Source organism: Taudactylus pleione, unplaced genomic scaffold, assembly GCF_031769625.1.
Source record: "Taudactylus pleione unplaced genomic scaffold, aTauple2 ptg000845l, whole genome shotgun sequence".
Taxonomy (NCBI): Eukaryota; Metazoa; Chordata; class Amphibia; order Anura; family Myobatrachidae; genus Taudactylus; species Taudactylus pleione.
Window position 1 is genome coordinate 2238482 of NW_028285247.1, and position 13698 is coordinate 2252179.

Here is a 13698-nt window from a genome sequence, read left to right on the forward strand (position 1 = left end):
CTATTCTCTAGTTTCCGAAGGTAATCAGTGTAAACCTCTACTACTTCATGTCCAGGCGGTCACTTAAGTACCAGTGAACGTCTTCTAATTCTAAAGGAACAGCGGGTGGTTGTTAGTGGCGGAAGACCTCGCTAGCCTGGGTTCTAGGGATTTACACTGAACAGCCTAGGAATTTGTAACATACTTACCGGAATGGAATCTCTTGCATGGAGTCATACATTCCGTCAACGATACAACTTTAACAGCAGTTTACAGAGGAGGGATCCTGGAACCTTAAGGAGACTGATCTGGAATATTAAGGATCGCCTGTTTTTTTTTTTCCCAGGAAGGAGCGTCCTTTGTCACCTGTGTATCCAAGGCTTTTTTACATCTACCTTCTGAGATATTTGTGGAAGAAATGCTCAGTGAAGTGGGAGAGACTGCTTCATATTTGGAAGCGCTGTACCACGTTACTGTTTTGTGAATAGTAAAGGTTTATTGTTCTTGACCACTTTAATGGAAACTACAGGCCTTGTGTTAGCAGCCATTAGCATTCAAGGGACAGTTTGTCTTGATAAGCATTGCTTTAGCGGTAACAGGACACAAAACACAGCATGTAGGGGCCAAAAAGCCATTTGTCCAGATCAGACAGTTACATGACAAAAACAAAATATATATCTGCTATGCCTAGAAATATAAACAAGATAAGACAAAAGATCTGCTGTATAATATATTGCTGCCAACATGACACTTTATTTATACAGGTCATTGACTTGAGCTATGGGGCAAGCTTTCACACAGGTCAGTATTCAGTGAACATTTCTGAATACGGCTTTTCTGAGGGGACAGCATTAATCACAAAATGATTTCCTTATCACAAAAGGGCTTTCAATAAATACACAAACCCACACCGCTTCTTGCTTACATTTCCAATTTATTACCTATTATTTTACAGATATTAATATTCATATTTGTAGCTCTGCCATCACAGCCATGTAACCCCTGCACTTACAGTGGATCCATCAATGTGCTGATTTCCCCTATAACAGAAAAGGATTAAAAAGCAACTAGAACGACAACAGAAATTCCTTTTCGGAAATATTTACAAAAAAAAAATAAAATAAAATTGAAAGAATAAAAAGAACACTAATCCAGCACAAATTTAGGCAATCCTGATTTTTTTTTATAGCTCTTTCATAGTCTATTTTCTTTTCCATATATACACAAAGGTTTGTACATCCCAGTCCTTTTGGACAAAATACCTGAAGGAAAACACTTGGCAGAAGAAAACATGGTGAAGAGGAGGAAATAAAAAAGAAAGAACGTGGCCTTGGAAATGCAGATTTATAGTATAGTCATATCGAATAAGGCATGAACGCGTTCTGTATCATCAATAGAAGCAGATTGTGTGGAGAAAAGTCCGTCCACTTTTGTCCTCAAACTCCTGTAACAGTTCATCTATCTCATTCTCCATGTCGTCTGTGTGTTGTATCTGAGGTCAGAAAACAAAGACAGCCAATCAGAACAGTGCACGCATAATCCTGGCACATCTTAGTTATAATATAATTATATTGAGGAACTGGTTACAAGGTTGTTTATGATAGGTTAAGGTTGTATATGCAGTATCGTCATAGTTAAACACACATAGGTCTTCTATTCATTAAACCTTTCTTATGCAATATCAGTAATATAGGACCACCTAACAGGGTTCCTTTGCAGTTCAGGAAGATAAAATAAAATAAAAACATTCAAAATATGCTTTTGCATTACCACTTCAAGCCACAAGGTGGTCATTAAGTTCTTCGAGGACCTGATTACTGGACAGTTTCCTGACTTCTAGAATAGATTCTCTAGTCATAAGGGAGGCAACCTGCAATGCTCCATATATTCAAGAACTACACCTTGCAGCTGTTCTCAAGTGGCAGGGCATGCTAGGAGCTGTAGTTCTGGTTACAGATGTTCTCTATGCAACTGCTATACATGTTTGGTGTTTAAACGCATAGCCTATATATATCAATGTTAAAGTCAATGTATATTAAAGGTGTGAAACAGCAGTGTACTAAAACAAACAATATGAATAAAGCAACCAAAGTTAAAAAAACAAAACAAAAAACCCCCCCACATTTATATATCTAGAGCACAATGCATATGGGATGCCAGCGGTCAGAATCCTGACGCCGGCATCTCGACAGGGTTAGAATACCGACACAGTCAAGTCAGTATTCTAACACTCCCCAACCCTAACCCTCCCTGGTGTCTGACCCTTAACCACCCCCCAAAGTGGGTAAAAACAACCTTCCCTTCTCTACACCATAAACCTAACCCACCCCCTTTAGCGCTTAACCCTAAACCTCCCCCCAACCCCACTAACTCGGGATTTCGGCGGTGGGGATGCCGGCACCCTGACGAAGCGCATTGACATAGCAACTGCCAGGAGTGAAGCCGCAACATCCATATCCCGGAAGTAAGCCGCTGCCAATACTGTAGACGGGACAGTGTATGGAGCAGAAAGATAGCGCCGAGCCGCAAAGTTGAAAAGAGGACTCGGCCATCTGCTATAAACTACGAGTAAGCAACCCGTTGGACTCTTAACAGAGGGCGCCACACCTGCACATCCGGACTGCCAAAAGGTGGGAAAAGGGATGAACTTCACCTGGCCAGGCTTACTGGTAAGCTCTAAGAAATCTAAACAGCGCTGTTAATTTTTAAATTTTTGCTACACTCTGTACAGAGACCGGAACATTTGTTTGATTTTTATTGCCCTAAAGGAACTTTAAAGCTGCTATAATCATTCTCGTGCATTTAGCACAGCACATTGGGACAGTGCAATAAAGCAATACTGTAACAGTTGAAATTCTATATGTGTAGCATTGTATGAATTGATTGGTTTATTTCATCTTAGTTATATGTGTATGTTTACCAGTTGCTTTAAATAAATCAAATTTTTTTTATATATATTGCCCACCTTTTATTATCCACACATAGAATAATAACACTATTTGCGCCAGGACTATTCTGTATTATATTCAACTATTCTTCTATAAAGTAGGGAAACTATTTCAGTCCATTATAGGCAGCATTGAAGTGTTATTTATAGAAAACATAGAAAGAGCTAATTGCCTTGCACAGGTGACAATTTAACCTATTCCGGTTATAGATAACCGTTAAGTAAAATCTGATTGGTTGCTATGGCCAACATCTCCACTTCTAAAAACCTGCACTTTAGTAATTATACCCCTCACTCTTTAGTGCTTAAGTAACTATTTTGAGATTTTGTGATAATTGCCAACCATTTTACTTTTTGTGCAGATATTCTTATCTCATATTGTTTCTCACAACTTCCATATTAAGTATCCCACTTTCCTTTTATAAGCTGATGTCTGAGATACCATTACATAACTGCTACTTGACAAAGGAGGAGAAAGTCTAAAACCCCATACATATTCTATATATAGCCTAAAGGCCCCCCACACATCAGAGCGATATCGTTCCAACCAGCCAACTAGCTGGCTGGTTGGAACGATAATTTCATGTGTGTGGGAGCAAACGATAGTCAGCCGTTTGCTCCCACACGCTGAAAAACGGGCAAAAACGGTCGTTCCAACTAGTTGGTGAAAATCAAACTTGTTTGATTTTCACCAACTATCGTTCTAGTGTAGGGGGAAAGTTCCCCCCAACTGAACGATAAGTAGGTGGACACTGGCCGTAGTGTCCGCCTACTTAACCACTTGCCGGCTGTACTGCCCCTGTCAGCGGGCGGCTGAGCGGGGGGAGAGGATCTGTACAGCTGCTACGCAGACCAGGTCCTCATAACAAGCTGCACCCCGCAACCACAGGGTAACACCCCCTGCGATCACAGCTGCAGCACCCGCGGGGTTACAAACTCCCCCTCTCCCCGCAATCATCGCAGCACCCCCCGCGGGTACAAACTCCCCCTCCCCCCACGATCACAGCTGCAGCACCCGCGGGTATAAACCCCCCTTTCCCCCCGCGATCACAGCTGCAGCCCCCGCGGGTACAAGCCCCCCCGCGATCATAGCTGCACCCCCCCCCCCCCGCGGGTACAACCCCCCGCCGCGATTACAGCTGCACCCCCTCGCGGTTGCCCCCCGCAAACACAAAGGCACCCCCTCCCTGAGGTTGCCGACCACCCTCCCTCCCAGATCCCGATACTCACCTGGTCTATCTCCGGTGCATTGATGAAGCCGGAGTGCTCCAGACCTTCCTCCTGTCACTGTGACACCTGCCGGGATGCTGCCTGACCTCCGATCCCTGGGGTACTGTGGATGGCCTCCCTCTTCAGGTTGTTTTTGGACGGTCCTGATGCCCGTTGGTACCATAGTGTGTGTGTGTGATTGTGTGTGTATATACATATATATATATACACACACACATATATATACACACATATTGTGACACAGTCAGATTAGGAGGTCCCTCTCCTGGGTAGGGGACTCCTTCCTTACACACACACACAGCAGCAGGGAAGCAGCATACCAGTCTGGATGCGAGTACAAGCTGGTCGGCGCCAGTCTTTATTGTACAATGTCAGAAATAACAAAGAAAACAAACATAAATCCTAGCCCTGTCGGGGTACTAACTTCACAGGTGGTTCCCTCACTACCAGAACCTGGCAGGGCCTAATGCCCTCACCAGCAACAAAGGCACAGCACAACACTCACAGTTAGGTTTTCAAGTGTCTCTGAGCAAACTCCCTGTCTGCTCTCCCAGGTGAGACACTCAGCCCTAAACACACTAGGCTTATATTGGCCACTCTCAGGTGGAAACCCTAACAAGCCTGTTACCAGGCTAAGAGAACCAAAACCTGGAGTGGCCGTGGGTGGAGCCCTCCCTCTCCTCTCACCCACAACCCCCAACCCAATCCCAAACCAGCTTTTCAAAAAGCCGAAACTCAAGCCTGCTACACTGCAGACTTTCTCCTGGGGGTTTAAAACACAAGACAGAAATCTGGGACAAATGTACCTGCCACAGACCACTTTACCAGTGATCCTATCACAATACATACACATACATACACACACACACACACACACATACATATCTATATAGAGGTTAGGGTTAGGAATGGGACTGAAATGCCGGCGGCTGAAATCCCGACAGCAGATGCCCAACGAAGAAGATCCCGACTGGGGTAAGTATACTAATCCTCCCCTCTCCTCCCCCTAACCCACCCTCCCTTAGGGGTGCCTGACCTCCCCCCATGCTAACCCGCCCTCGCCGCACCCTAAACCTAAGGGTGCCCACACACACAGCGACATTTTAAACAATTTGGCCGATTTCGACGAATCGTGACGACGAATCGTGTAAAAAAAAAAGTACAAATCGTGAGTTTATACTCACGAGCACGATGCGCGTCCCCGCTCGTCGTACATCGCATCTTCTGATCTGCCGTGCTGTAGGGCAGATTAGCCAATCTGGGATACAATGCATTGGCTGCAAGATAGATCTTTAGGCAGATTGGACATTTTTAACTCCAAATCGTGATCACGACGGCAAGGGAGCTCCCGTGAAAGTTCATGAGGAAATTGGCCATAAAATCGTATCGTGAGGACATCGGTATGTGTGTGGGCACCTTTACCCTCCCGGGGGGTGCCTAAACCTAGCCTCCCCCCTAGTGCCTAACCATAACCCCCCTTACCCTTGCCTAACCCTAACCTTGAGATACTGTTTGTTTTTTTTGTCCCTAGATGCCTACTTTGGAACGAAGAGGACCCTACTTCGCATAGGAGACGATGAGTAAGGTTTCTTATCACAGGTCCACTATGGACAATCTACTGGACAAGTGGACCGATGCTACAGGGATACATAGGTGAGTATGAGTATATGTGTATGCGCATGTATGTGTACATGTGAGTGCATGTATGTTTAATAAACTTATACTTTGTACGGTGTATTTGTCCTTTGTTTATTTTAATTTGCAGTGGAACTACAGGTACCAGCGGGCCCGTAATGCCCCGAATGCTGGTACTTGTGGTTCTCTAAGTACCAGCATGCGGGGGAGGCTTGCTGGGACCTGCATTTCCGCAGCAAAAGACAATATTAGTTCATCTATTTTTTACACACACTATATACAATCAACCCGGCACCCACCGCCCAAGGGTGCCGGGGATAGCCCCGGGCTATCAGCCTGGAGTGCCCTGGAGAGAGGGACCCCTTTATTGGGGGGGGGGGGGGGGGGGGAAGTCCCCAGCTCCCCAGGGATCCCCGGCCTGGGCTGACTAGCGATCAGGGATAATGCTTCGGCTGGGGGGCCCAATGAAAGGGCTCCCCTGGCTGTGGCATTAGCCCCCGCTAGAAAAAGTCTGGTGCTGGTTCTGGATAATACAGGGGGACCCTACACATTTTTCCCCCCTGTATTTCCAGAACCAGGACTGGATCAGAGTCCAGTGCTGGTTGCGCAAAATAGGGGGGACCCCTTCGTCGTTTGTCCCCCGTATTTTGGCAACCAGGGCTGGTTCTGACTAGCCTGGTGCTGGTTGTGCTTAAGTACGGGGGACCCCTACGTCGTTTGTTCCCCGTATTTTGCTCACTACAAAAGGGGCGGCTGTCGATGGTGATCGACAGCTCGCCCCATTTTGTAGGCGTAGCGGGGGAGTGGTTTCACAAACGGAGGCGTTCCTACAGGAACGCTTGCCGTTTTGTGGGCGCCTTCACTGACATCAGCAGTGATGTCAGTGGGGAGCTTCCTGCTCGATCAGAGCAGGAAGCTCCCTGGGGCTTGCGGTTGCAGAGACCCAACCTTAGGGTTTAGTCGCAAGCCCCGATGGTCTTGGCCATCGCGACCATCAACCTAGTCAGTTGCTAAAGCTGTGGGTGGTAACCCACAGTTTAGCTAGCGACCAGGAGGCCGCACTTCAAAAGAGAAGCGGGCGCTCGCATTTTGCGAGCGCCTCTGAATGAGGGCCAATGTCCTGGAGTGCCGGGGAAAGTTCAAGGGAAATCGGACACAATAGCAGATCGTGACCACATTGCCTAGTGTGTAGGCACCTTAAATTCCCCCGGTGGTTCTTAATCCTAATCCCCCCCATTCCCGGGCTGTGTTGTACTTACTTTGCAGGAGGACGTTCGGTTCGGTGTTGGGATTAACATAGGCGTCGGTATTTTGACGCCTCTATTAAATCCCTTGTCGGGATTCCGCAGTTGGAATTGAGACAGCCGGTCTCATAACTACATCCCTATGAATCATATGTATATATATGTGTGTGGCCCATTTAGTAATGATCGCATTTGCAATGCGATCTGGGCGCCATATTAGCGCTCATGATCGCATTGCAGGATGTGATCATACCACCCGGATGTATGAAGTTCCACCTGCAGAGACAGCGGTCACTTCACTCCTGTGCTTGGATCGTGCGCATCTGCGGTCTGCAGACCACGCATGCGCTGCGGCCATTGGCAAGGGAGAGTTCCTGTGGAACCCTCTCATGGACAGATTTGTGATGTGTAGCCCATAGGCTACAGCGGCTTACGCCATCTTCAGATGGCTTATGCTGCGCGCATCAAGGTCCAGAATGTTTCGCATTCCGGAACTTAAATAAATCTGTCAGCATTGCATCCCCTATAGAAACTAATGAGGGTTGCATTACCGACGGAAATGGAGGGATAGCAACAGATATTGGAGAATACTTAATATTTGCAGCTATCCCCCGAAAACGGGTGTTTTCGGGGAATACAGCGCAAATATTGAATGATAAATGGGCCCCTACATATTTTATGACCATCTGACTTCTACTGCATCCGGCCACCGTCCTCCCGACCATCACGGCTCCATATCCGCCGATCCATCCCAACTCTCCTCCCCTCATTCGGCACTGTCCAGTGTCATATATATATATATATATATATATATACACATACATACATAACACACATACAGTATATATACATATACAAATATATACTGTATATGTGTGTGTTCAATATATTCAAAACATGCAGAAGTAGGCAGGCAGTCTCCGCCTACTTCTGTGACATCAGAAGTTGGACAGAAGTTGGCTGGTCTGATAAAAAAAAGTTGTCAGGTTGGCTGAAAAGTTGGTTAGATATGGAAGCGTTTTAGTTGGACAGACAAGTTGGACGGTTGGTCAGTTGCTTGGTTGGATGTAAGTTGGTCTAGTGTGTGGCCAGCTTAACTCTGGTGCTGCTAATCGCCTATTATAGGTTTATTGTAGTTACTTATGTTTATGATTGTAGTTTCAATGCTTTATAAATATTGTTCTGTTTCCGTTTGGATGGTTAATTAACAGCAGCTTTCTTCATACGATCACATCTATTCTAACATTTCCACTTCTTTCCTTTTTTATATATTTCCTATTTGTAAATACAAGCAGTGCACTCCACTTTTTTTTATATACAGTATAAGAAGCAAAAGCACTATGTGCAAAGCAACCACGATCACAACTGAAGTTGCATGGCAGAATAAATGATTTTAGTCCAGCATTTGCCCCTCTGTAACAGTTTGTATAATTGCACCTTGTGTTTTACTGACTAAGGATCATTTAAATAAGAAAAAATAGATTTAAGTGTCCCCCTATTAGGTTGGTTGTTGGTACAGTCTAAAAGCTACTTTGAAACTTACACATTGGCAAAGTTCACAAATTAAGAAAGCCCCTAATGTAGCCTCTTCATGATTATCCTGAATGTCCACATTTATTACATGCACGGGCTGACACGTTTCTTGTTCTCGAGAATTCAAATCTGTAACAAAATAGGACAAGATTAATGCACGAGAACACACTTCATGGTCATCAAGCAATATTGGTTGCGTATTCAAATTCTTCATGCGGCTCAGCCAAAGTGCAATACTGTCACTATGGGGGGAGATCAAATCTTAGATATAAAGAACCAACCCATCAGCTCCTGTCACTTTTCTAGCACAGCCTGTAAAAGGACAGTGAGAAGCTGATGGGTTGGTACTTTCTCTCTCCAAGATTTGATAAATCTCTCCCTATGTTCCAAACGACAGGTAACATAAGAAGAATTCTGGGATTTACTGCGAGTGCCCCAATTTATAGGATATCCATGGTCATTTCTGCTTCTCATTGAGCAGAAACTGTGGCCATTTCAATAAATAGGTGCGTTTATCACACTACTCCATCATAGCTGATCACTAAGGGCTCCTACATATAAACATTATCAAATTTACCTCGCCTCCATTCCATTTTTGATGGAGACAAAGCACACAGCAATTCCCAGAGAGCGCCACTATTTATAAAGCAATGTAGACGTAGAGCATGTTCTACCTTCCCTGTGGCTCTGTGTTCAGTCATCCGTTATGGTAAGACTGCTGTAAGCACTGCCCGGTATTTCAAAGTAAAGATCAATAATCCATAGGGGAGTTCCTGTCTCTCCCCCCCAACCCGCTATTACTGCACAAACGTTGTCGAAAATCAGTGTTTTATTATAAATTGATTTGCATAAAATGTTTTGCGAATAAACCTGTCATTCTTTGTAATAAGTGTCAAACTTAGTTCAATACACACTGTTGGTTTTCTTTGTACAGCACAAAACATTCTTACCTTCAACAACTTGATCGTAGACTCTCTCCTCACAGGTTATCACTAAGTCAAAATAGTCTTTGCAGTTCTGAAACCTCTCCGGCCGTGGTTTGATCCGCTTGTTTCTGTCCAACATGTGTAAAATACCGTTCTGTGTATATCTGAGTTTGCTCTAATTAAGGAACTTTTACAGAAATAAGAAATACAAACCTTATTATAGACCACACTTAATAAAACCCATGCTATAATTTGTACGTAATAGATTTGCCCTATATCCAGAATGAATTCTAATGTAGCTTATCTAGATATTCGTAAGGCCGTTGAGTATATTACTACACTAATGCCTAGGTATACCTCTCCCAGCTGCCCTGAATCCCAATCAGCAGACATAGAAAGGTTTTGCTTGTTTGCCTTTTCTACACCCAGAACAGTCTAAGGGACCTATGTATCAAAGCTGGGAGAGAATATTGTAACAACTAAATTATCAACCAATCATTTTTTAACCACAGTCTGCAAAATGTAAATTGAAAGCTGATTGGTTAGTACTTTATCTCTCACAATTTTATCTCTCTCCCAGCTTTGATTCATGGGCCCCTAAATGTTGGGAACTATGGTTTAGGATTGAATGCAATGGTGGTTAAGTTGATAGCATACAGGTTGAAACAGACAACGGATAGTTGTAGTAAATGGACTGCATTGACAGAAAGGAATGGTTAAAGTGGAGAACTGCAAGCATCTATACTCAGACCAGTGCTCTTTAATACGGGTATTGGTGACATTAATAGTACTGCAAGGAAAGCACACCTTTTTGCAGAGAGCACAATGATATATGGATATTTAAGCCAACAAAGCCAAATCATGGACTTGGATCTCAGAAACAGTGTAAGGCTGAGCAGTGTACTAATGGTAACAGAATAAAAGCTGGTGAAGAATTAGGATCTAGTGGCTACCCTTTCAGTTGATGTAAAATGCAAGTAACCATGTAACAATTCAATGAGATAGGCAAGTTAGATACAAGGATGCAAAAAGTGAGAGCTGTAGTAATACTACTACATGACTTATGTACTCATGTACATGACATATCAGTGCAACCACACCAAGAACACAGTGTTCATAAGTTAGAGACTGTGCACTGAAGCAGGGGCGTAACTAGGTATTTGAGGGCCCCACAGCAGAAGTTTGTAAGTGCCCCTATGTACCACCCAATGGAGAAAAATGTACATAACACATGTAACTTTGACAAGGAAGATGGGCCCTCCTCAGCTTTGGGCCCCATAGCAGCTGCACCCCTTGCACCTATGGTAGTTACACATATGCACTGAAGGGCATCTAGAAAGGTCCAGGAACTGGGATCTACACAAATCAAGTTGGAGCAGAGAGGGGAGAGGATAGAAGTTTTCCAATATATCAGGGGCTTTATTAAGGTAGAGGAGGGAAGCAGTCTTCTAAGGAAGAAAGGACATATATTATATGGTAATTGGAGTAATGTACTTTCCTGACAGTAGAATGGCCTCTCAACACAGGTGGCATAGACCAGTACAGTGGGTGAACAGAAACACGTTTGTGTACAGTAGATACAAGTCCATTGTAAATCGGAAAAGAAAATCTGAACAAATTACCATATAGGAACTGGGGTTAAAGGGATGAAGAATGTATATTTGTAAAAGGGACTGATTGCATTTCCAAGGCTTGAGCAAAGCTAAAGTACAAAAATCAATGTATGAAAAAGCTTTTTTCATTAGAGTGCATTAACTATTATCAGCTGGGAACAGCCAATCTAGCAAATTGCTGTTCTTAATCAATAGGAACAGAGCTTAAAGCATGTCAATCTGCAAGAATAGTATGCATTTGCATTCATTGCTATGTGCTAATTTTAGGAACTGCAGAAGAGACCTTTAAATCATAAATACATCAAGTCTTATGTACATTAGACATTTATGCACTATTTTAACATCTGTTTATAATGCACTACATACAATATAAAGTTATAACAACCAATAAAAGTTACACGTATCCAGAAAATTCCAAAATCATGTAATTCACAGATCTAAGAGTATTTCTCCTCCCGTTACTGTGAGGAGTGCTGCTAAAATAACAGGAAAATGCCAAGGTTAGATGCCTTTCCCATCCAGTCCCTCCCATCCACTGCCCACCTCTTGTTACCACCGCTGCCCTTCTGCAGAGTCCCCCCCTCTCCTGTACCATCCCGACCTTCCACAGCCCCCCTACTCGCAGTCCCCCCTCTCCTGTTACTCCCCACCTCCTCAGTCCCCCCTTCGTATTCATAGCTCTTCTTCATCTCACGTCTCCCCCTTACCCCAGCACATAGCCAGCTCCCCCTCACTCCTTATAAGTCCCCCCCCCCCCCCTCGCATACATAAAGACCATTACATCCGCAGCGCTCCGTATATAAAGGCAATACGGGAGGTTTCTGTCCTCCCTGAGCTCGCCTTAGGGTTGTCATTTTTTAAAGTAATGAATACATGTTAGCTTGGTGCTCCAAAATGACAAGCATTCCTTACGTCAGATTCACAACTTTCAGAAGTCTCATGAAGTACTTCAATTCCACACAAAGTTACATTTCCTCTCTTTATTGCTAGCATAGCTAGAGTTCTAATGGAACTAATGTGATAATTCACTTTGTTAAAAGAATACACCTGGTGGTAATGCGGGCACTGCTATAATAAAGTGTATCCACCTTACATGAGGATGATCAGAGATGAATAGTTGCAGAACATATGTGCCATTGATATGATGCTAATATTTTATGGTGTAAGTAAAGGGAGTATATACATAAATGTACACAAATGTGGGTAGCATAATGAATGGGATATCTGCATGATAAAAAAAGGGTATTTGGGCAATAGGTTTACTTGAATATACATATTCAGAGCAATATTTATAAGAACCTGTCCAGATAAAATTATTTGCTCAATGCATTGAAAAGGGAACAGTCTATAACAAAAAAATAATTTTTTTGTTGTTGTTATAAAGAAAGCTGGGAACATACACCAGGATAGAGATCGTTTTATTGGCGTCATGCTAGAAATGCTGCCACCACATACAGTAATGATATACAAGACACTGCATCATTCATTTGGGTAACCTCCAAATCACAATATCTCACTGCTGGCTGAGTGGGCTACATATGGTGTTGTATTCCCCAGTATTGTATTCTGAGAAGCCCTTGTATATTTTGGGTATGTAAAATTAAATCCCTATCATACCTTCTATTATCACCCAACATTGCATCCGATTCATGGATCTACACTCTATGTTTCCTACATGATCTTTTCCACCCAGTAAACAGTGGGTCAATTTCCATTCTTCTTCCTTATGTTCCGACTAAGGGCCGTACTCAATTAGTGACGAAAACAGCAGTTTTTTGGCCAAAAAACAGGCGAAAAAGCAATTGCCGAAAACAACTGCAGATAATTTTTCTCCATCCCAGACCAGGAGAAAAAAAAAAAAAAATCAAAAAATGCAAAATCCCTATTTTTGGCTAAAAATGTGGGGATTTCTTTCAGAACCCTTTGGACCCCCCCCCCCCCAAAAAAAAAATTTGGAAGTTGCGCACTTTGGTGAAAAACGATTGCGCAATTTTAGGTGAAAAAAATATAAAACCTGTTGAAAATGATAGAACAGAAATTTCCTGGAAAAAAAAAATAGCTTCCTATGTAAATTGGGGGTACTTTAAAATAGGTGCAAATATATTTTCATGTTGTACAAACGCAATTTTAAAAAACGTAAAAAAACCACCTGCTGCGACCGTGTGCAATGTTTAAAATAATTCACACATCCATACCGTCCCCCTAAAAAAAATCAGACCCAAAAAGTTGCTGTTTTTTACCCAAAACTTGCATGGTCGATTTTTGCCAAGATGCGCAACTTACAATTTTTTTGGGGGTTCATTTATCATCATAAGGGGGGGATAGGGTGTGTTGGGGGGTGTCCAAAGGGTTCTGAAAGAAATCCCCACATTTTTGCCAAAAATTGGGATTTTGCATTTTTTTTCGCCTGGTCTGGGATGGAGAAAACTGATATTTTAGTAGGTATGCAAAATGGGTTGAATACGGGATGCAGGCAGTCAGAATACAGACAGCGTCATCCCGACAGGATTAGGCAAGTATCCTAACTCACCTTTCCTGCAGAATAACCCTAACCGAGGCGTAAAACTAACACTTTACTAAAGGTAACTCTC

The 13698-nt window shown here is 43.3% G+C and overlaps 1 protein-coding gene across 1 annotated transcript in view; it reads right to left on the reverse strand.

Annotated features, from left to right (window-relative positions):
• Positions 1 to 893: 893 nt before the first annotated feature.
• SSU72 (SSU72 homolog, RNA polymerase II CTD phosphatase) overlaps positions 894 to 13698 on the reverse strand; it is a 99093-nt gene continuing 86288 nt past the window's right edge. The window contains exons 3-5 of the mRNA XM_088458649.1: positions 9519 to 9658; positions 8579 to 8697; positions 894 to 1471 (exon numbers count right to left, since the gene is read on the reverse strand). Coding sequence (XP_088314775.1) covers positions 1370 to 1471; positions 8579 to 8697; positions 9519 to 9658 — 361 coding nt within the window. The 3' untranslated portion in view covers positions 894 to 1369. The remainder of the gene's footprint in view (positions 1472 to 8578; positions 8698 to 9518; positions 9659 to 13698) is intronic.